Here is a 22747-nt window from a genome sequence, read left to right on the forward strand (position 1 = left end):
GAGCTCAGAATTCTAAAGTTCGGTGAGTCTAAGGTTAGATACGGAGATGACCCTTTAGTGTTTATACACATCAGCCACTACAACAGATAATTGAATCACTTACATCCGATGTGGAATCCACTGTTTCACTTTGGAGATATTCCATTTCTCAAAAACAACCTTCACCATTTTGTTTGAATATCACATTTACTGAAGGAGAAAGATACACCGAAAACATGTTCTAGAAAGAGCTGAATTCATCCCCAGTTGAATTTCTTTGAAGATGACTCAAGGGGGACTGCAGTGTCATTCCACCTCATTGGCTGGACCAAATCTGGAGGGAGAACCCCTGAGTTAGTTATTTTTTAAAACAACGTCATATTTAAAGTATAATCACAAAGAGAAAGGGAGTCATAGGTCCTAGAGCATCGGTTCTGATGATGTCTTGTAACTGCTCCAGCCCATTGTGAAGCAGGGACAGGAGAAGGCCTGTGTGTGCCCAGATGACGATGCTGTGGGTCCCCCCCGCCTCAGCTGGCTGGCGGCCACTGCGTGTGGGCAGCTCCTCAGTCGTGCGCGGAGGGAAGGGTGCTCGTGAGGACAGATGAGGTAGAGATGGCTGTCAGCTTAGTGCTGAAACCACGCTCCTCACCGCTTTCTTTTTTTTACTGTTTGTTAGTAATTCAACAAATCATTTGTGTTCACCGTATTCACAATGGACAGCAGTATTTGGCTGGACCTGGATTATGTCTGCATAACACAGTGGTAAATTAGCCAGAACTGGACATTTTCCTGTTTAAGCCTTGATGGAACTGTCACCAGAGAAAGTAACCAGAACTAAAATAACTTAAGATTATTATCCCTAGATTTTAAGATCTGGGGCTTTGGGAAATGTAAATTAAGTTCTGATAATCAACTCTGGCTTCCAGGACAAAGTGGGGCTAATGAAAAAGGCTTCTTTGTGACAAGATCTTTCCCAGAACAGTATCAAAATTAAATGTAAAAGCAGTAGATCCTGGGATATCAAGCCGATGGACCAGGTTCATCGCTGCTGGGGGCCCACGGAAAGAGCTCGTCCCCAGAACGCGTGGCACCAGGCAGTGAAAGAACCTGGGCTCCTCACAGTAAATCCACGCGGGCCGGTGCGGGACCGCAGCCGCGGGGGCTGTGCCTCGCTCGTACCTCTTAGGAAGTAAAAGGTCAGAAAGTCCTGTCCTGGGCGTGGTCACCTGTTCTCCTGGAGGTTGCTCCTGTGTCTAAATATCAAACTGATGAGGGCCACCGGGCCGCTTCTGTGCCATGGGAAGTGCGGGGCCGTGTCCCAGCGGCCTGTGGCAGTCCGCGTCCGTCAGGGGAGGGAAGTACTGCCGGTAGCAGCCGTAGGCCAGCGCCAGGCCCAGCGCGGACCCCGCCAGCACGTCTGCGGGGAGAGGACACGGGCCTTCCGGCAGTCGTGGTGGGCGCCGCGCAGCGGGGCGCTGGGCCCTCCGGCCACTCCAGTGGTTTGACTGCAGACCCCCCTGAAGTCCACGTTTATGGTTTCTTAGTTGTGTCACATAGAGCAGCACTGTCAGCATCAGGTTGTTGTCTGAACCCCGAATCAACACACATTTTTAATGAAGTAAGTGTAACAAGGCCTTTTCCGAATTCATTTGACTGAATTTTTTAATCCAAAAGAATAACACATTCACTAAATGTTATCCACAGCCCTTCTCACCACTCAGAGGTTCTAGAGGAAGGGCAAACTGTCCAGGAGGTGCTTCTCTACAAAAATTTGGTTTTTCCTTCCAAACAGACCTCCTCAGGGCCTCTGGGCAGTACTGCCAGCTTTTATTTTGAACTGTGAGGTTTTCTGTGCAGATTATTCTGTTATTTAGATGTTTTACTCTATTCATTCAACTTAAATTTCTTTGGTTTAATCACAATTTTGTGGTTTCTTGAATTTTACTTTTGTTTCTGAGCAGAAGTCTCAGGACAATGACCTTGATTTATTTTGAGACAGTAGTAAATTGAGCTTTGAGGTTGGTTGTAAAAAAAAAAAATTCCTAGAGAGTTTATTCTGAACTTATGATGCTTCAAAATAATGGGAAAGTTAGGATGTCCCTCCTCGGTAATCTCTTTAAGGATACCGTGTGCTTTCTCATGCTGCATGGAGCTCTGAATGCAGGACAGAACACTGGTGTGTCCACTTAGCAGGTGCCTGGGGAGGGTCTCCTCGTGCCCAGGGCTGGGGAGGGCTGACAGGAGAAACACGGAGGCATCCGTGGCCTGGACACCACGCTTACCTTGCCAGTGATGCTTGTAGTCACAGGTGCGGGACAGGGCGATCACAGCTGCAAAGAGTAGAGGTGACAGAAAGGCACAGAACCTCCAGGATTTCCCTCGGCCTCGCGGCGTGAAGCAGTGTAGCTTCCCTGCCAGGTAGAAGGACGCGAAGGCCAGGCCGGCAAATGCAACTAGAAGAGGGAGAAGTTCTAAGTCAGGTCTTTGAAAGGAAAAGGGGTATTTCTACAATGGAATACTACTCAGCCATAAAAACCGACAACATAATGCCATCTGCAGCAACATGGATGCTCCTGGAGAATGTCCTTCTAAGTGAAGTAAGCCAGAAAGAGAAAGAAAAATACCATGTGAGATCGCTCATATGTGGAATCTAAAAAACAAAAACAAAAACAAACAAACAAAAACAAAGCGTAAATACAGGACAGAAATAGACTCACAGACAGAGAATACAGACTTGTGGTTACCGGGGGGTGGAGGGTGGGAAGGGATAGCCTGGGATTTCAAAATTGTAGAATAGACTACACTGTATAGCACAGGGAAATATACACAAAATGTTATGATAACTCACAGAGAAAAAAATGTGACAATGAGTGTGTACATGTCCATGAATGACTGAAAAATTGTGCTGAACACTGGAATTTGACACATTGTAAAATGATTATAAATCAATAAAAAATGTTAAAAAAAAAAAAAAGGAAAAGGGGGTTGGGGGCATGAGCAGATTTTTAGCCCTTTTTGTAACCTCTGGTGTAGATCATCGATTGAGATTATCGATTACAAGGCAGAAGGAAACAAGGGAAAATGAAAGACTGTCCCAAAGTGAGTAATAGCTGCCCTGAGAGCAGTTTTTGGAGTACCAGCCACAGGACTCCGGGCAGGTGACTTAACTTCTTGATGCCTTAGTTTCCTCCTGAATAAATGGGAATCATAAAAATCACAGTACCACCTCGTTGGCTATTATGGTATCAATAGAGACACGAGTCTAAAATGCTTCCCAAAGCACCTGACACACAGTAACCCTTCAATAAAGGTTAATTATGTTTTTATGACTAGTACGAGATTGCAGGATCTAGGCAAATAATACAGTAATAATGTTCAGAATTCCTTAAGGTGAACTACTTCCTCTGTCCTCAACTATCTACCCTAATAGTCAAGGTTCAAGCTTATTAAGGAGGGGGCGGTTCTCCAGTTTCCAGATACAAGAACAAGAGTACATGAGATGTTCCCATCCTGACAAGCTTCCTAGGTTACACTCAGTGATCCAAAAAAAAAAAAAAAAAAGCACAGAAGTAGAGCCCGGGTGGTGCTCATACAGGAAGAATGTCCACTGGGGAAGCTCTTCCGGCCCTCGTTCACCACATCCTTATCCCCCGTGCACATCAGGTCAGAGCGGGCTTGCCCGTCGGGGAAGCAGCGGTAGAAGAAGTCCGGGCGTGGCCTGGAAGAAATAAGCAGGGTCTGAACAGGGATCATTTACAGCTCCCGAAATTATTTTTCGGTTGTCTTGTGTCAATAAGCCTATTTACCGTTGGTCAAATAGTGTCTCTGGCAAAATAATGAAACTCGACTGGATAGTCACCACTAAAAGAAAAGCCTTGCTTCCAGGGTCAGTATTTAAAATTGGGGAGAAAAAGTTCACAGTGACACGATTAACTTTTAGGGCAAAGAGTGAGTCACACCGCCGCTGCCGGGGATGCCCTGGAGGACAGTGGCTCTGCCGTGTGTCAGTGGAAAATGCTGCCCAAGGCAGAAAAGAGCCCAAGTGTCACCTGTGGGACTGAGGTAGAGGAAGGGAGGAAGTGTTAAATGAGAAAAGAAAGATGAGACAGAAGAAAGAGAAAAGGAGCGGGGAACGGTGTGGTTGGGGTGCCCTTAACTACCTCTCCTGGTGGGGATGGGATGAGGCTGGTGCGGTGGCTGGCGCTTGTCACTTACCTCCCCACTATCAGCTTTATTGTGTTGGTGAAGACGCCGTTCAGGGCCAGGGCAAGGCTGGCAGCTGGAAGGCAAAGAGACTTGCTGTTCGTGGTATCTGCTAGGACTGCATGGTCCCTGTCATGTTAAGAGAGCAGCCTGGCTCTTCTGAGATGAGGGCTGAGCTGAGTGTACAAATAATTCTGGCCCTCGGTGACCAGTCGGCTGTGGTTCAGGGAGCACTCCTGTACTAGACTGAAGACATCCTTGAGGTACGAATAATCCAGTGCGTTAAAGCACACGTAGGAGGCGAAGCCAGTTCTTACAGTGCAGTTTCTCTGCTTCACAGGGTAACAGGTGGGGACACAATTACTTTAGGAACACAGAGCTCAGGGGCCACACACTGCGGCCACAACCCCGGGGTGGACCCCACCGCCCCTGCCGCTTTCCAGCCCAAAGATGAGAACACCAGCCAGGAGGGCTGGCTCTTACCCAGGCAGGCTTGTCTGCTGTCTGCCGTGTCTGCCTTCTTGAGACATTTGGCCAGGAGGATCAGAGACAACGGAGAGAGAAATGCAATGACCTGAACCAGAATACGTCCAAGGTTAAAACAAAAGAAAACCACACAGAAAACTCCGCACAACTAGTTGTGAAAAGAGCTCTTAGGGGAAGAGGGATGAAGTGACAGCAGAGCTCACACATCAGACCTAAATGTTCCTCCAAATGCAGTATCCAGTGTCTGTGGCTGACTGGGCTCAAAGTCCCACCGGTGAACACCAATCAGCCTTGTTCTAAACGACCAGTTACCCAGCACCGCCCTAAGGAACCTCGCCCACAGAACCTCTCTTAAGCAAAACAGACAGACGTCTTGCTCCCTAAACCTGGGTCTTAAACATCAGCACATCAGCGGAGGGAGCAGTGCTGTCCCCTGCACGGGGCATCCGGGAGCCAGTGTGAGCGCCTCCTGCTCCCTAGCACTGAACTCGGAAGGAGCCCGGAGGCCGCAAGGCAGGCCGCTCCGCTCCGCACGCACAAACATCGGCTTGGTTGGGAAGTAGTCGGCCTCCGCGTACGGGTTCCGGTACAGCCACATCTCCTCCGGCTGGATGAGCCTCTGGAAGGGCGGGAGCAGCTCCGTTACCCTGAAGGGGACACAAAGGTGTGAGCGTGTCGGCGGCTGCCCGGAAGCGCGCCCGGAGCCCGGCAGAGCGGCGGGACCTGCCCTCTCCAGGCGCGGGCGGGCGCGAGGGTGGGGGCCGGGGTCCAACCGCAGGTCTTACAGGAAGGCGGCGAACAGCGCGAGCCGCACGCCCACCTCGGCCCCGAGGGCCGCCGCCGCCTTGCCCATCCCAGACGGAGGACGGAGGACGGAGGACGGAGGACGGAGGACGGAGCTGACGTGGCCCCGTGGAGGGCGGTCCCGGGCCAAGCCGAGCCGAGCCGTGCCGGCGGCAGCGCGGCCTGGCGGACGCCGCGGAAACTGCACCGGGAGCGGCGGGGAGCGGCGGGGTCGGGCGCGCTGCTCTTCCTCCAGCCTGGCCCCGGGACCGGCTCCAGCCGCGCGGCGGCCACCCCGGGTCCGAGAGCGATGGGACAGGAGTGCGGGGTCCCCGCCGGCCAGGCTCACGCGCCGCGCCGCGCTGCGCTGCGGCGAGGGCCCTCCTTCCGCGGAAACGACGAGGCCCCCGTGTTTCCGGATCCATGTTCCTCAGCAGCGCAGCCCGTTCTGCCGGAAGACGTGCGGGCTCCCACCGGGGACTTCCAGGGCTGCAGGCCTGCTGGCCGCGGGGCACACACAGGGTCAGCCAGACCCGCGCTGGGTCCCCTCCCAGCCCGTGACGGCCTCTTGCCCCGTGACTTGTGGCAGGCAATGAACAAGTCCACATATTTAATTTGGAACATACAGGACAATTTATTGAAGTCAATCTCAAGCAAAATCTGAAATCAGTGGAATGTCATTAAAAATCTTTCCAAATTAATCCTCACGGAAGCAAAAACCACATCTGAATTCCAAAGTATTTGTGAAATAAAAAAAGGCAACATCTCAGTAGATACAATGTACAAAAATTATATGTTCCTACCAGCACACACAGCAGAAAGAAGCTTAAATATTACAGGCAGTCCTAAGTACGCTATAACTAGCCAACAATAAGCTATCTATGTACAGGTTAACCAAGCTTTATATGTGTCACACTATGCAACAGAACATAGGCCAATCAACAAAATCCCCGAAATATCATATATCTTGAAGTCTATGTGGCAACATCAAGTCATAATACAGTAATGCCCTAGCGGAACACCCCCCAGGGAGAACTAACACTAATCCCTCAGTGTCAAGAGCTTCTAGCCAAGTCACAGAAACTCAAGAGAGATCGACTTTAGTGAATATTGATGCTTTGTTATTAAAGACTCAAGTCTCAAGTGATTTAGGCAAAATAACATTTCACAGGGTCTACAAAGTTTATTACAGATAAAGTACAGAAATAACCAGTCTACAAAGGTCATTATCATAGACAAAGATCACGAGGAAATGAAAACAGAACCTGCAGGTATCTGTGTTCGTTGTGCAGTAATATCACAAGCCGATACAGATGAATTTCTCCTAGCAATTCCAATTATGCACACACCCTTGTATCTAAAAAGAGCCTTACTGTTAGCCAGTTGTGAGCATCATTTAGCATCCGGGTTATCAGCGGCAATATGCTTTTCTTCTTTAGCACAGGGTATGTGGCAGCACAAATAAGATAAAGGACAATATTAGTGACAACAAGGTAAATTTTATCCAGTCCACTTCTAAACCAACAAGAACACCATATAAACACCTCAGCTAGGTGATCTGATGGCTACTGAGAGCCATTCGCACACATCAGGAGTCTGGCAGGCCGGGAAGGGAGTACTGGAACCCGAGGGCGCTTTCTTGCCAATGAGCGGACGCAGTCATGTCATAGAAGAAAACTAAGGACTGAATAAATGACTTTGGCAACTACTCATCTTTTCCCTTTTTCTCACCTGTTAGCGACTTTTAGGGGTAATTGTCCTCCCCCTCCTCCTGCGCACACATGTGCCACAGCACCTGACCTTGTCACTTAAGCAATGGACTGACGAAAAAAGGACGAAAAAAGAACGGAAGTGGGTTTGAAACACACAGGCCACACCCAGCATTTCGGGAGTGTAACATAAGTGCAAATTTTTGTTTTTTCCCTACACAGGCATATATTAAAAAGAAAGAAGAGGTGCTTGGGGATGGGGTTGACAAAATAAAGGACATACGTGGGAAATACTCGTATAAATGCTGCTGGTATCTCATGCAGGAGTCTCTCCCCCAGGTGTGTGCATGGATCTGAGTGATACCGGGACCCCCAGCTGCAGAACCCCGCCTTTCATCCAACTCAGAGAGGGTGAGAGACAGAACAGTATACAAAACAATGCTTTCTACTACATAAATTCAAAAATTACTGTAAAATAAGGAGAATCTGAGGAGTTTCAAGTACTTAAAAAACCTGAATTCAATGAGGCAGAGGTCTCAATGTTAAAGTGACTACTTCGTACCTGTGGTAAACATCATCATCCCTCCCTGACTCTATTAAACCCCCTTTTCTCCCTGTACCCCACCCCAGATAGACGTTGGTAGATTTCAGTATATACAAATGTCCAACTCTTCACTATTAACACACGGCAAAGCTGTCTACCTGTGTCTATTCCCGAGCCTGTCTGAAAATGGAAGCCACTTCCACTCTTTGTTTACAAACAACCAGAGACCAATTCTACGTGGCCCTGGGCCAGAGGAAGTTGTTCCAAATGATCACTTCACGTCTGCAGCAGCTTGGACAACCAGGTGGCTGGACACATCGGCCTTGTAAGAGCAAGTCAAGTCTAATCTGCACTGGCCAGCAACAAGGCCACCTCCTGGTGTTGCCGTACCTCGGGCGGAAGGACATCCAGGGAAGCTTCCCGGGCTGTGGGGACTCCACGCTAACTTGTTTTCTTATCCTGGTGGGACGTGGCACCTTGGCTGGAAGGTGACTGCTGACGAAGAGCTTTATGTTTTAAAGTGAAATGAAAGACAAGCAACACTCCTCGGCAGTCCAGAGCCCGAGTCTGTCAAGCTGGCCTGTTTCCAAACTGCAGACCCGGGTCTTCCCGATTAGAACAGACCATGCAACGAGCTACTCGGCTTTACGCAATCACCTCAGGGTTTCACGACATGATACACAGGCGTGTTTCCAAAGCTATGTGGAAACGGCGGCAGGGAGCTGGCAGCAGCCCTCCCCTCCCCCCACCCCACTTTTTTTTTTTTTCTTTCAGTTTTTAGATGTGTTCCTGACTTGAACACACAGAAATCTCCAAGTTTCAGTGATTCTAAAAGCCTATTTTATAGCTTAGGCCAGAGCATTTTTGAGAATTAAGATAGGGTGGGACCTTGTTAAAAGGAAAATGAAAGCAAAGCCCACCTCACTCCTAACTTGAGCCCTGATTAGGTATTTAGGCAGTGACTCACTTCCTCCTGCTGCTCAGCCTTCCAGGAAAGGGGCCATCCACCCTCCCTTCTCAGGCCCCCAGGTCCGGCCCCTCCTCCTGCCCAGGGCTGGGGAGGTCCCCCTGGATTGCATCTTCACTTGTTGCCGATCCAACTTCTGAGGCTGTATGCTGATTATCAAAAATCTAACATTCACTTCTTCCTCCAGAGAATCAACACGAGGTTAAAAAAATACCACCATCCTCCCAGGCCACTTTAAGTTATTTCATTTTCAGACAAGAATAAAAACCAACCATTTGTGCTCTGACCACATACAGATTTAAAAGCAGACAAAGGACAAGTTCAGACGACGCATGAGTGACATTTCATCCGGGGCGGCACTGGCAGGCACCCCGCCAGCCAGGCTCACCCTTTCTGCCTCCATAACCTGTGACTTTAGAATCTATAAAACAGGTCAGCAGTGACACTGGAGGTGTGAGGACAGCTCCGCGGCATCGGCAGAACTAAAGCCACTTTCAGATGTCACAGAACGTTCGTGGACAAAGACTCCAGAGCTCGGTCAGCTAATCTGTGTTCTACCCTGATTTCTTAAATGGCAGAGTAATCCTATCAGTACCCCCCCCCACTGCCCTCCCAAAAAATCTCAGCAGAGCTCTGTTTCAGACATACGAACAAAACGCGACACAGTGAAGAAGCTGCATAAAAAGACTTAAACTGCAGGTGTTCATCGCACACAGGATATACCCTGGCTTCCCGTATAAAAGTCGTCAGGTATTAAATAGCACTGAGTCCAGAACAAAGCAAGGAGACACGATTTCAGGGCGGAGACTGTTTCAGCAAGAGTTGCGGTTTGAATATTAAAGGAAATCCTTCATGTTAGTAAGTTTAAAAAAGCAAACATTTATCATATACATATATAAAATAAAATTTCAGTATGATAAAACCTAGATTTTCTTAAATTATTCTGTAAAAGGACATCAAACTATATAATTCCTCAAGAGATTCTTCAAGAGCACAGTTTAGTGTTTAGTGCGCCGTGTCTCACGTGACTGGGAGCAATCACATTTGGTGACGTGTAGCATTTTCTATTCTGCTCTTTCTTTTGAGACCATGTCTACTCAAGAGAATTATTGGAGGTCCGATAAGCTACCTCAGAATTATTTGCTGGAATCAGGCAAATGGCAGTTTAGGAGCTTAAGTAAAGGAACTGTAGTGTTTTTTTTTGTTTGTTTTGTTTTGTTGTTTTTTTTTTTAACAAGAAACAATCCAGTATAATTGCACATTTACATACAAAAAAAAAAAAAGAGAGAGAGAGAGGCACAAAACATTTTTTTCCTTCTTTTTTCCAAAGAAGAGCTCTAAATTGATAGGAAAAAGGAACACACGTAACACAACGGAAGGTTTGCGGTAGAGCATCTATCTCCCCACCTTTGTAAGGTTACTAGGTACTTCTTGAGGGAAGATAAATGCTACCAGGTACCAGCAACTGTAAGCAGTCAAAATTCACAGAGAAAGTTAACGTTCATTGGAGCTAGCCCTAGGCTTCTGAGAACATGTTACAACGGTTCAGACATTACTGGTGAATTCATATGGGGGATACTGGATACAGAAGTTCCTTAGCAGTAGAAGCAAGGGAACTCGGTGGGCAGACATCCTGGCTCACGTGCATCTGTGAGACCCAACCCCTTGCGCTAACACTGCTTCCTCGGGGGCCCTCCCTCAGTGCTTCCTGCGACGAAGTGTGTTTGCGTGGCCCTTACATACCCTGTACAAGTGTTTTCCCTTCCTCGGGGGGTGATTTTAGGGACTGGACAACACTAAGCATAAGTTGTTTACATATAATTTGGGGACCCCCCCCAAAATTAGGAACTAAACCAAAAAGATCTATTCAAACACAGTTCAAATGCATCGGGGTGGTTTCACCAGGAAACACGACTGAGGGGTCAGTGGACAAAGGGGATGCTCGACAGGGAGAGGAAAGTAGAGACAGAAAATAAAACGCCCATAATTCTCTCCGAGTCAGACCAGAGTCAACATTAAATCGAACAGAAAATGGTGCTTATTTGATCCAACTTTCAGTCTGTGCCTTTCGTCTCCCTTTAGCTGCCTTTATCAGTGGGTCAGGGGAGCGGGAATGACCATTCTAACTACGCATTCACATCCACATAAATGCACTTCATCAAAAATATCCATTGTCAATGGAAAACATTCCAAACTCAGTGAGTGCATCAATTTCTTTTTTTTTTTTTCCCCCAAAACAAAACCAACAACCACCTTACATACCATACCGTTCTAGGTACAGCTGTCTATCACAAAGCCCACCCAGTTTAAGACCACAGAGGTAATCCACTGAGGCCTTCTGTTTTCAAGAGGCCGGATTTGGTACTCCCACAGAGCCCTTCCCTAAGACTATGAAAGACACCTGGAAGGGAAAGAGAAGTCAGCCTACCTACTGCCCAGGACAGAGGTGTATGAGACCATCACACCCTTTTCTAGGGGGCTTTCTCCAATTCCTACTTAAAACACACACACACACACGTACACTGATTAGACTATCTGAACTACACTTCTTAAAATTTTAAAACATGAAAATAAATAAAGGAATGATGGCTACTTTTGCTTTTTACACCAAAGGAACACATTCTAGACTTTAAATTTATCTCATTTATCTCATTCTTTTCTCGTTCTTATTTTAAAAGTGAAGACATCGTTTTCCAGCTGCAGAGGCATTGAAGCACAATAAAAAGCAAGAAAAGACCAAGGGAATCTAACCCTCCACAAGAGTCCCCAAACCAAAAGAACAAAACCGAGAAACCAGCTACCACCAACTGCTCCGGCCTGCACCACCTGCGTCCTGTCTCCGCTCGAACAGGGCGGCGCTGATGTCCGCGCTGCAGCGGCCTCTCCTGGCCCTCATGCAGCACCTACTGACTTTTTTCTTTTCCTTTTTTAATTTAAATAAAAAGAAAAAACAAAGAAAAAGGAAATCACCACCCAGTTATTCTTTGCCTTCTTCTGCGTGATCTTGTGATTCCAATTTACATTTCATCTTGCTCCAGTATTCGGACGACACGGGAGCTCCGGGGTCGTGTTCAGAGCAGCAGAGACGGCCTTCCAGCGCGGAGGGAACCAGCGCCCCCTCCTGGTGCTCTTTACAGAACGAGCGGGGACAGAACTCACAGAAGGAAGCGGCTGCACCGCCGCACTGGTCGCACCGATGCCACGGGCACTCCCACTTTCCTGGTGAGGGCGGGAGGGCGAGCCCGGTGAGTGCCTGCGCCCACGGCCCGCGGACACCCCCTCCCCGCCTCCTCCAGTCCAACCAGCGCGCTAGGCCCGGCGGCCCAACCGGCACAGGTCTGGGGGCCTCCAGCGCGGCTGGGGGCTACCGCCCCGCACGCAGCGCCCCGCGGCCAGCTCCTCCCCTACGTGATAAAATACAGGGAGCGAATGCTTGCTGGCCCGCAGGCACCCCGCACTTGCAGAGAGACCGATTTCTCACTAGCAACATTTTTGTTGGCTCTTGGGGCCTGTTCCTTCCACGTTTCCGGGTCCACGGCTCCACCAGGGAGCCCAGGACAAACTCCCAGCTACACATCACCGGCAAAAACTCGAGTCAGGGGAGGGTCCCGGGGCCGGGCTTACCGTACGGCGGCTGGGTCAGGTTAAGGCATAGGAGGTGGTAGGCTTTGGGACAGTCCTTTTTGTCGCACATGACCAGCTCTCCCCCGTCTCCACACTGAAAACAGTAATCTTCATGCATCTGCTTTGGTTCTGTTTTGATTTTTCGTCTCTTCTGCTTTAACTTAGCATTTTTTGCCTTTTCTTCGGTTGTGGACGCACACGCCGCCTGGTAGGACGGAAGGACCGCGGTTTTAATGATCACAGTGCATGAAGCTTCACAGAAAAGGAAAATCCTACAACCTCACGTTCACTGAACTTTGTCTGTTGTTCAGTGACTAAACCGCCGGAAGGACTCATCTCGTGACAGAACTATACTAAACATAAGGCTTCGTTTCCACTGACTTTTGAAAAAGTGCTTTTTTTAAAAACTTCAAAGACACTGAGATGTAATTCACAAACTATAAAATTCACCAATTTGATGGTTTTTAGTACACTGTGAATTTTTTAAAAACTGAAAAGGATTTTGCTAACTTCAAACTCAATCAGAAATAGACACCCCTTTGCAGAACTACCAGTTTTTACTGAGATGTACCCCTTGTGCAAGCTGGAGTCCAAACTTTGGGTAAACATAACTGACAACCTGCACACCAAACCAGGTCCCACTGGCCTGCACGTCCCCAGCCGGCCCCAGACAACCTTCATCAGCAGCCCGCCCCCAGCTCCAGGGCCTGGGCGCCCCCTCCCGACCTTCGGCCGCACTCCGAGAAAACCACTGCAGTTGTCCGCCCCACAGTGGCACTCCGTCCTGCCGTTGCCCAGACAGTCCAGGTTATAGTTAAATGTTAACTCCATCCCTAGAACAAGAGAGAGAGAAAATTCATCCTCAGGTCATGGGGAGGAGAGATGCTGTCAAAGACGCACCTTCATAAAGAAAAAAGACATAATTCTGACATGAAGATTTTTCCCTCTGAAGATGGTGATGGAAACAAGAAAAAAGGAAAAAACAACAAAACTGGAGGAAAATGTCCCCATCCACCAATGACTAAAGCAAAACTTAATATTCTACAAAAGTCATGTCCTTTTCAGTGAAGTGGTCAAAGACTATGTAATAGGGACTAAGAATCTGAAATCTGTGCTCAAGAAAAATGGGTTCTAGTTTAGCTCTCTTTTCTAAAGCTAATTTACACTAGTTTGTAAATAACAACACAACCATGGAATTGTGACAATTCATTCCAGGACTAAATGCCTATTACGCTCAGAAGAGTTCATGATGCACCATACACACCAAAATCCAGGGATTCAAACTAGGAGGTCCAAGCTTGCTTTTAGCTGGGCCTGGACAACACCCAGTGAGTGCTAGAAACACAGTTCACATCCCTTTTAGCTACAGCATTTCTCCTCTCACCCATTTTCCTACAAACTTAACAAATGAGAAATTAAGTTGTGCTGTTAAGATGCTGGACGGCTAAGGAGAAATGAAAGCAGTAACTCTGCTTCAAGAAACTTTTATGTCTAATTTGAAACAGACTGATCTTTCAAACTAAAAAATAAAAAACAAAGCCAACCCCCCCACAAACAAACGAAGAAACCAGCTGATGTTAACACAGGCTAATTACTTTTAATATTAAAAAAAAAACCCCAAAGCTGAAACACCTGCTTGCATTATGCAGCCAGCAGTAATTTGGAGAACGAATTCAGCAGGATCACAGACACACAGAATTCTGTATTAACCTCCCTTACTCAGCTCCCTTTTGCAGGACATAGAGGTTAACTTCTTACTGGCAGATAGCAGTTCTAAATATAGCTCTTTATCTTATTTGAATAAATACTTGAACATCAAAACTTGAAGAATGTCCTGCCTTCTAAGATAAACTTAATTCCCAGAGAGGGAGCAAGTTGCTTTTACCTGCAGGAATGTCACAAAGAGCAAAGAGTCCCACTCGAACATCACCATTCACCGTCCACTTCTGTGTTTCACAGTTGGGATTACAACTGTGGTTCATAAAGCGAGAATAATTTCCTTTTGGGCCAGCATCAATGATTCGGTCCTTCAGGAAGAAAAGAAAGGAAAGGTCCCTTTGACATAAACCTGAGCATAAGCCTGTCTTAGAAACATCCAATGCTGGCAAGAGCTGCGAGGCAGCAGCAGATGGCCGACACCTGACAGCTCCAAAAACGGGGTGCTCTCTGTGCAACTAAGTTCTCTACTTTATCTGATGAACTTCAAGTCAAAGCTACTAAGATGAAGTGGAGTTTAGTTTCTTTTAAGGTTTGTTTCTGGCAACAGACAGATCACAGAATAATGCTACTTAGAAGATTAGCTGGCAGTAGGCTTAAGGAAAGGTATTTTCCGAGCAGAGCGCTCTCCTGTGCTGTCAGCCCTCCTTTCCGGCCCCGAGCAAGAGACAAAACTGGGGGTGTATGTAGTGGGGTGGACAGGAGCTTAGACCATAAAGAGGGGAGGAGGAAAAGTGAGAAACTTCTCTGAGTGAAGACGTGGAGATCTGACTGATGGTGGGGCTAGAGCTTGGGACATAATCTTTGTAATCTTATTTAATTTACACTAAAGTTTAAAATACTGTTAAAAGGTCAACATGTTGAGTTTAAACTCTGATAATCTGGAAAAGCTCTAGAGGATGAAGCCTCCTGAGTGCTGTCAAGCTGGCTGGTGGGGTCACTGGCAGTGAGGAGAGGATTTAAGGGGCCAATTAGCAGTCATAAATAAATGGCATTTAATGTTTATGAGTACATGTTCATGAAAGTTGTAAAACGTTTAAACAATGACGTATCAGTTAATACTTTTTAAATGATCTCTAGTTCTTTTAATAATACTTTGACTCTCAGTTTTAGAGACAGCCTGGAACTCAGGAAACACGGGTACTAGTCTTCATTAAACTAATGGCTTTTCATTAAACTATAACGAGATATTCAACAAATCTTTTTATCATGACTGGACCTCAGTTTCTTGTCCTCTGTAAATCAGAGGACTGCTGAATAAATTAAATGAAATAGTTTTGTTCTAAGGTGCATCAAATAGCAATTAGTTACACGTATTAAACCAGAAGTTTTACTGTCATTTTTCTTATGACAGCATCCATTTTTCCTAACTCATAAAAAAGTCGAAATACACAGAACAATTTAGGGTTACAATTTTTGCTAAAGCAGAATTTTAATGGTGGTTTATAACTTAGAATTACAGAGCTGATTCTCTCCTTCGGTGATAAAGAAACTGAGGGCCAGGTCTTTGGGTGACTAAGACGAGCTGGGACTCTGATCCAGGTGTGTTACCCCTACTCCTGGTCATCTTCCACTCACAGCGCTGTCTCACGTGACCTGTGCAAGGCTCCAATAACCATTTGCTTTTGTACTCTGGTATACTGACCACATTACAGTGGGTAGCATACTGGCTACTGCAAATCATTATAAAATTTGCCTGAAAAAATCAAATTAGAGGAAGGAAACTGAGTTCAACCTAAGAGCATGAAACTAAACCAAGAAATCCTTTTTTTCTTACCAAAAAAAAAAGCAATTTTACCTTGGTAACAGTTAACATATAAAAATTAGTTACACTGTTCTCGTGGGCTCGCTTGATTCGCAATCTGCACTCTTCTTCGTCAATTAATTCGCCAACATATTCATTTACAAATTCACCCTGCAGAGAAGCATGCAATAGAGAATGTAAAATTAGACTATTACATTAGCAAGTATTCCTTACCACCACATGCACAATCCAAGAGAATCAGCCAAAGAGAACCCTGCAAGCATAACTACAGCACAAAGTTAGAACCAGAAATGGACACTGGTACAAATCTACAAGGCTTACTCAGATTTCACCAATTTTACGTGCCCTCATTTGTATGCATGTGTGTAGTTGTATGGAATTCTGTCCGGTGTAGAGTCAGGTAACCACCACAGTCCAGGTACAGGGCTGTTCCATCAACACAGAGAGCCCCTGTGTAGCTCCATCCCTCCTCCACCCCATCCCGTTCCTAATTTGTCCTCCAACACTACAGTTTTGTCATTTTGAGTGTGTTCTAGAAACAGAATCACAGTATGTAACCTTTAGAGACTGACTCCTTAAAGAGAAACTCAGCCTCATTCTCTTGAGATCCATCCAGACTGTTGTGTGTATCAATAGTTGATTTTTTTTTTTTTTTTTACTGCTGAGTGATGGGCCACACTGCAGATGCACCACAGTTTAACCAGTCACCTGTTGAATGGTTTCCATATTTGGGCTATTACAACATTCTGATACAAGTTGTTGTGCACACAGAGGTTTTCGTTTCTCTGGGATAAATGCTGGATCATATGAGGAGCATATGTTTAATGTTTTAAGAAACTGTTGAGCGACTCTCCAGAGTGGCTGCACTCTCACCACATGTTCCCCGTGTCTGAGAGAGCCAGTTTCTCCACATCCTCGCTAGCACCTGGCATAGTCCCTTTTTTTAATTTTGCTGTTCTAACAGGTGTGTAGTGGTAAGCTCCTTTTGAAATAAGGGTAAATACTGTACATTCAATCTTTCATGCTTAAAAATGCATAATCATTAAAAGCATGTTTGATTCAGTCTAGGACAACAGCATTATCTACAGGATTTATCAGTGTTACTAATACATTTCTGAGGCAAAGAAATGCCTTAGGGAATAAGTTAAGATGTATTTGCTTATTGTTTTACTAGACTTGTGTTACTCCACCCGCCCCCAAAACAGATTCTCATCAGCCCTTCTGATAACTCTTACATCACACAACTGACAGCAAATATCAGTCATCTAATACAGTACTGTATTATATTTTCTGATTTTGGTACATCACTAAGAACATAAGCTGATGTCCTTAATATTTTAATATAAAAGATTTAACTTGCTCTACTGAACAAAGAAAAGACGGTCACTTTTGTATATGACAAAAGAAGTGAATGGGTCAAATTGGGACGAGCCAACCCAGCTACCCACGAGTCAGGCTTTCTGGGCAGTGGGGTGGGGGCACCATCTACTTCAAGCAGCCACATGCTTGGATCATCTGGGGCATGGTCACACAGAAGTCCACCTCTGGCTTTTTGTCACCCTCATTTTTCTTGACTTACAAGCTATGACAAAGGGTTAGGTTAGAAAAGAGACACAATTCATCTGTAACTGCAATACTGTAACAGAACAGTTCTGCACATCTGTGGACCAGGCACTGGCAGCCTTCAATGGCTTTTTCTCCATCCAGTCTGGACTTGGACCTCAGCTAATGAACAGCATTTTGCACTATTATACAGTATCGCCACCCTCAGGGGCGTTCCATTTCAGTGCCGTCTTGGCTGCATGGCCACCTAGTGTTACTGTACTTAACTATTTTATGCCAAGTTTTCTTTAATGGAAACCCACAGAGCAGAACTCAAACCTAATCAGCTCCACTTCACTTTTTTTTTTTTTTTTTTTTTTACATAATGGAATTCAAGTTAAGGCTTCATTTGGAGACAGGGTTCTGTGGCTTTAAAAGCTTGAACACCATTTATTATGGCTTATATTTACTATTGTATGAAAAAGAGTGACTGTAGAAAATTAAAGTGCTGATAGCAAATGTGAGCAGTGCAAGTCTCACAAACCTGACGTGGCTGTGAACAAATGTCTCTACTATTCTGTCAAAGAAGTATTTTAGGCATCCAAAAAGTGACAAATCTTTAGCCTCAAAGAGTTACTTGCTGGACTTAAAACCATTAACTGTGAATTCAATTGTGAATAAAAATATCACAGTAAAGACCTTTTAAGATGCTAGAAATCTATACATAAAGGCAATGGCGAAAAGAGAGTGTTTGATTCAGTATTTTATATAATTTCTTCAATTTCTAAGAAACCACTTCCTAATAGGAAGTCCCCTGTTTAGCTCCGGTACACGGTCAGGAAAACTTTATGATTATGCTGTACAGTGACTGTATTTCTGGCTATTTTGTAAGAGACTGACTGTTTTACATTAGCAATTACCCGAGTGCTAAAGGGCAATCCTACCCTTTAATCCTGATTGTGTTTTCTTTTCTCTTTATTACATCATTAATTTAGTAAATAAGAGTAAATTTTAGAATAAAAGGTGTTAGCACGATATTAACTTGGATAGATTTCAGGGCGGTCCCCAAAACTCCCCTGAATTCATAGGCAAAAATTTGAACACGTGGTACACGAGGCGTTAAATATCAAAACCTGCGCATTATATAATGACGTGTCAAATGCAGGTGGCCTTTGTCCAAGCAATGCAATCCGCATGTCCAAGGTGGATATGATTTTTAAAAAGGTGATTTTTTTAAAAACAGTAGAAAGGTGCCAAGAATAATTTTCAATTCCCAACAATCCATCTTCTCTCAGTGAATACACCTCCCCGTTCTCTGTATAGGCACTAGGCAGGCGGGGACTTGTTTAAAGATGCAGATTATGCAGGCCTGTCCCCAATATTTCAGTAAGAGTGTTTTAACAAGGACCCTGGGAGATTCTCAGGATCTCTAAAGTTTGAGAGCCACTGTTTGAGTAGTAGGATGTACTGGTGATTTTCAATTTTCTTTGAGTTATTTGTATTAAAATTTTTTTCTACAGTGGGCATGCATTTCTTGTGCGAGACAAAAAGACTGCTTTGAAAAAATCACCTCAAAGTATAAGAATGAAGGTAATTCATAAGTTGTAAAGATCTCAACTTTTTCTAGTTGCTTTTGTATATATGAGCTACTTTGAGATTAGCAACAACCCTTAAATACATAGGGGATAATTATGTCCATTTTAGAGATGAGGAAACTGAGGCTCAGGGAAGCTGAATGACTTGGCCAGGGTTTCATGGCTAATGAATTATGATCTCGGTGCAAAGTCCTTGTGTTGCTAGTTTCTGTCCCAGTACATTATTTTACTCTTGTGCACTTTTGTTTAACAAGTAAAAAGTATTTCAAGTAGAATGACCAGTGTCCCTTTTCTTTTTTATGACTGATCATAGGAAAGCCAAAGTTGACGTGCATTTTATTGCTACATCTTCCTACCGTCTCTTCTTTGCTGAAGAACTGCCAAACCCTCAAGAGGGGAAGCTTCAAAATTTTGGACTAAATCTCCATCTACTTTGTCCTTAATGAAGCATCTCTAAGAGGCACAGGTCCTGGCTGTTCCTCTCCCACCACTGCCCTGTCCCATGCTACCTTCTTAATGCTCCTCTTGGTCCTGAGGCCCCAGCCTCTCCGCTCCGTCTTGATGATTTCCGCATCGGGGTAGAGCCTCTTTGTAAAGCACTGGTTCTGGCAGCGCTCCCCCGCCGGGCACACCTGCGGGTGGCACTCGTACTGCAGCATCCTGTTCAGGCACTCGGACTCCAGGCCGCACGGGTTCTCGTCAGCCGGCTTGCAGTTACAGCGGGGAATCTCTGACAGGTCTGCAACCTGGATCTGCACCTTTCCTATGACTTTGTTAGCCTGGAAAACAGAATCACAGATGAGAGGGAGGAACTCGACAAGGCAGGCAGAAACATCCAGGCCCCGGTGGCTCCGCTGCTGCCTTGTGGTGAGACCCTGAGAAAGGCTCTTTCTCTTAATCGTACTTTCCCCCACAGACGAGCTAGGAATACTACCTGCTGCTCCTTAGTTGACAAAAATATCACAACTTGATGTGAATTCTCACTTGTTTATCCTGAGTATTTCTCCTTCCATCAGTTGATGGAAATTTCATAACTGAAAACAACTGTGGACTCTCTGGAAGGAAGGGGCCACACACCCATATTCTCATTTGGTTACAGGATAAGCTGACGGAGCAAGAACAGGATTTCACATTGAACACAATGCTCCCCAGTATGAGGGGCTCATCAAAGACCAGGTCCTCAGGGGGCAGCAGCCACGGCTCCCAGATGACGCTCCAACAGCAGCTCTCAGCTGGTTTTTCGGAAGACTGGGTGGGAATCGGCCAAAGTTCTGCCAAGTCAACAAGGGCCTCCTAACTACTAATCATCTTGTCGTCAAACACCAGCGTTCTCACAGGCAAAGACTCACTTTGATGTGTTTGTAAGGAGGGGGCTTTCTCGAGTTTTTTTCAATCTCCAGGGCTTCTTTACTTTCTCTCTGTGCTTTCAATTCCTGGAAGCGTTTGGCAGCTTCTTCCAGTGCTGCAATGAGACCAAACAAAAAATACATAAATACCAAAAATAAACAAAGCCCGCTGGGAGAGTACTTTTAGTACTTTTACACTGCCTTCCAATGCACTGAATCTGGCCTGAGGTTTTTTTAAAATGATACTCTGGAAACAACCATTTACCTACCACTAGGATAGGGTAACACTGAGATAGGATGTAAGTCATTTATGGCTGGATGCTGTGCTCTGGGCCAGTGTCCTCAGAGAAGAGGCCCCTCTTCGACGATCAGCGACTTCCACATGAACCAGAGAGCAGCGGTCACCTTGTACCAGATTCTCATGCATTTCACTCTTACCCAGAGAGCTAAACTTCCCGGCAACTGGTGACTCTTTTGTGGCAAAGGAGCTTCACCTGATTCAGAAGACTGCATGTTTCCAGAACAACCTCTATGTCTGTAGAAACATCACTGAAGACACTATTTTCATCCCCATGCCACAGTCTACTTTACTGAATCTTTCTAATTGGTTGGATTGTGATGTGGTTCTAATGTGACTGGAAACTTAGGGACACCACCCAGTGAAACTCCTCATCTGATTAACATCATGTGCAAGTTAGGAGGTGCTGAGAGCCAACCTGGAGCCTGAGTTCTAAGCCACTGTAAACATTATACAATGTACCTTTTTTGAAGGTCTTGTTAATACTAGTTTGTCCCTCAGCAAAGCTTTTGTCTCCTTCGACGTAAGGGAACACTCTGCCCTGGTGGACCCAGTAGTAGTCGTGGGAGCCGAAGAAGAACACAGGGAAGTCCCCCAGGTCGTGCTTGAGGCCCTGGATGTTCAGCGGCACGGATCTGGGGTTGCAGATCTCCGCTGGCCACCATCTGAAAGCAAGAGGACCGCAAATCGCACTATGCTTTACGTGGCTGGCAGGAGCAGGGAAAGAGGTTTTGTACTTTGCAATTTTCATTCAGAATCTAAGGACACAAAGTGCCGGGTTTATCTTTAATCTTGCCTAAACTACACATCATTTGGAAACACACTGATTAACGAGTTAATGAATGAAAATAATGAACACAGACTGAACTAGGCACTAAACACCCAGTTTATGTTCTTTCTTCAAAAATTAGTATTTGAAATTTATAAAAGAATATATCATGAAAATGTTATAAAGCATAATAATAAAGTAAAAGTGAACCCACTACACAAGAATTAGAATTTATCAGTAATATTCCAAATCTAATTTCAGTCCTGGAAAAGTCATGTTTTTCTCCAAACGTGACATCCTTAATACCAAGATTGTCTTTCATGGTGTAAACATTTATTTCTAGTGGTCAAGGGAATCATCTGAAAATAAACTGCTGCTCCAGTCAAGAGTGCCTGCTCCCATTCAAACTGGCGTTTTCTGACTCTTTATTCACCCAGGGTAAATAAATACTTCTTGGGCAGACGTACTAGATTTGTATCAGTGCGTATTTCAGAATCTAATTTATCTTAGATCATTATAACTGTGGGATTTGGGACAGGACTGAATACGTAACTGCTTCATGCAGTGATGACCAAATCCACACCGTCACTAAGTGAACCACCTGTGAGGCACGCTGGACGGCTTCCAGCAATCGGGCAAGTGAGGAATGATGCGTGAGGCTTCTGTGGTATATGAAACCATCAACACCAACAGTAAGTACGCAGACACTTAAATTTTTTCAGTCTCTTATTTTACAGATGCCTCAGAAAGCCATTTATTTAATGAATACTTTAATTACTGAGATGATAAATGATGGCACGGTCACACTCCCAGATTTCTAGTGCAGAAATGGCACACGCTTCCTCTAAAAGGTACCCGGCTGTCCATCTAGGTGTTAATTAAAAATCTGAGGTATTAAAAACACATTATATCTAAATCTGTAATTTTAAAAAATTATATGAACACATGTAGAAATAATGTACATACTGTTTAACATGCTTCCTAAACCAACTATATATCATGGATATCTTCCCATGTTCCTACAATGACCTGCATTTCCTTTTCTTGGCTTCAAGGTGCTCAACAATAGATACACTATAATTTATCTGACAAACCCCCTACTGACTAAGCATGTGGATTGTTCAAATTTTTGCAATTAGAAATAACACTGCAATGAACAACCCTAAAAATACATTTTTGCCTGCTTGTCTTCCCAAGTCCTCCGTAACCCCCAAATTGTTACTCTTTTAAATCTTTGCCAATCTGTTAATTGGAAAAAAAAAAACCCTCTTTGTTTCTAATGCACATTTATTTTTAGTGAGGCTGAGCATTCTTACCTGTTTCTTTTTTGTTTGTTATTCTTGTGCAGACTGGCTTTTTCTCATCATTGCTTTTTCATGTAAGGTATTTGTCTTTTCTTATTGAGCAAATACTTTCCC

General features: G+C 45.2%; 2 protein-coding genes across 8 annotated transcripts in view; both read right to left on the reverse strand.

Annotated features, from left to right (window-relative positions):
- Positions 1 to 167: 167 nt before the first annotated feature.
- On the reverse strand, positions 168 to 5986 carry PLPP5 (phospholipid phosphatase 5). 5 transcript variants are annotated; one of them, XM_074353620.1, is made up of 8 exons: positions 5457 to 5986; positions 5250 to 5318; positions 4669 to 4759; positions 4198 to 4261; positions 3576 to 3700; positions 2265 to 2435; positions 1209 to 1399; positions 168 to 313 (listed from the first exon to the last, which is right to left on the reverse strand). In XM_074353620.1, the coding sequence occupies exons 1-7, from the start codon at positions 5877 to 5879 to the stop codon at positions 1236 to 1238; spliced, it is 1107 nt and encodes a 368-aa protein (XP_074209721.1). In that variant the 5' UTR covers positions 5880 to 5986; the 3' UTR covers positions 168 to 313; positions 1209 to 1235. The 5 variants fall into 5 exon arrangements, with proteins under 5 accessions (XP_074209721.1, XP_074209719.1, XP_010944538.1 ...); XM_074353618.1 differs by having other exon boundaries at positions 5160 to 5318; positions 5457 to 5887; XM_010946236.3 differs by having other exon boundaries at positions 5210 to 5318; positions 5457 to 5615.
- Positions 5987 to 6063: 77 nt separating this feature from the next.
- NSD3 (nuclear receptor binding SET domain protein 3) overlaps positions 6064 to 22747 on the reverse strand; it is a 92108-nt gene continuing 75424 nt past the window's right edge. For 2 of the 3 annotated variants that reach the window (XM_010946244.3, XM_045509932.2), the window contains 8 exons: positions 21023 to 21225; positions 20266 to 20378; positions 19426 to 19695; positions 15813 to 15929; positions 14184 to 14325; positions 13025 to 13131; positions 12299 to 12503; positions 6064 to 11893 (listed from right to left, as the gene is read on the reverse strand). In XM_010946244.3, coding sequence (XP_010944546.1) covers positions 11652 to 11893; positions 12299 to 12503; positions 13025 to 13131; positions 14184 to 14325; positions 15813 to 15929; positions 19426 to 19695; positions 20266 to 20378; positions 21023 to 21225 — 1399 coding nt within the window. In that variant the 3' untranslated portion in view covers positions 6064 to 11651. The remainder of the gene's footprint in view (positions 11894 to 12298; positions 12504 to 13024; positions 13132 to 14183; positions 14326 to 15812; positions 15930 to 19425; positions 19696 to 20265; positions 20379 to 21022; positions 21226 to 22747) is intronic. The other variant, XM_045509926.2, reaches the window with a different exon arrangement.

This window comes from Camelus bactrianus, chromosome 26, assembly GCF_048773025.1.
Source record: "Camelus bactrianus isolate YW-2024 breed Bactrian camel chromosome 26, ASM4877302v1, whole genome shotgun sequence".
In the NCBI taxonomy this organism is placed as follows: Eukaryota; Metazoa; Chordata; class Mammalia; order Artiodactyla; family Camelidae; genus Camelus; species Camelus bactrianus.

Coding starts and splice junctions, on each gene's coding strand:
- PLPP5 (XM_074353618.1), bottom strand. CDS start 5,879: ATGGATCCGGAAACACGGGGGCCTCGTCGTTTCCGCGGAAGGAGGGCC. Junction 5,319..5,456: donor GCGCTGTTCGCCGCCTTCCT/GTAAGACCTGCG, acceptor TGTCCCCTTCAG/GGTAACGGAGCTGCTCCCGC. Junction 1,400..2,264: donor CTACAAGCATCACTGGCAAG/GTAAGCGTGGTG, acceptor CTCTCCCCGCAG/ACGTGCTGGCGGGGTCCGCG.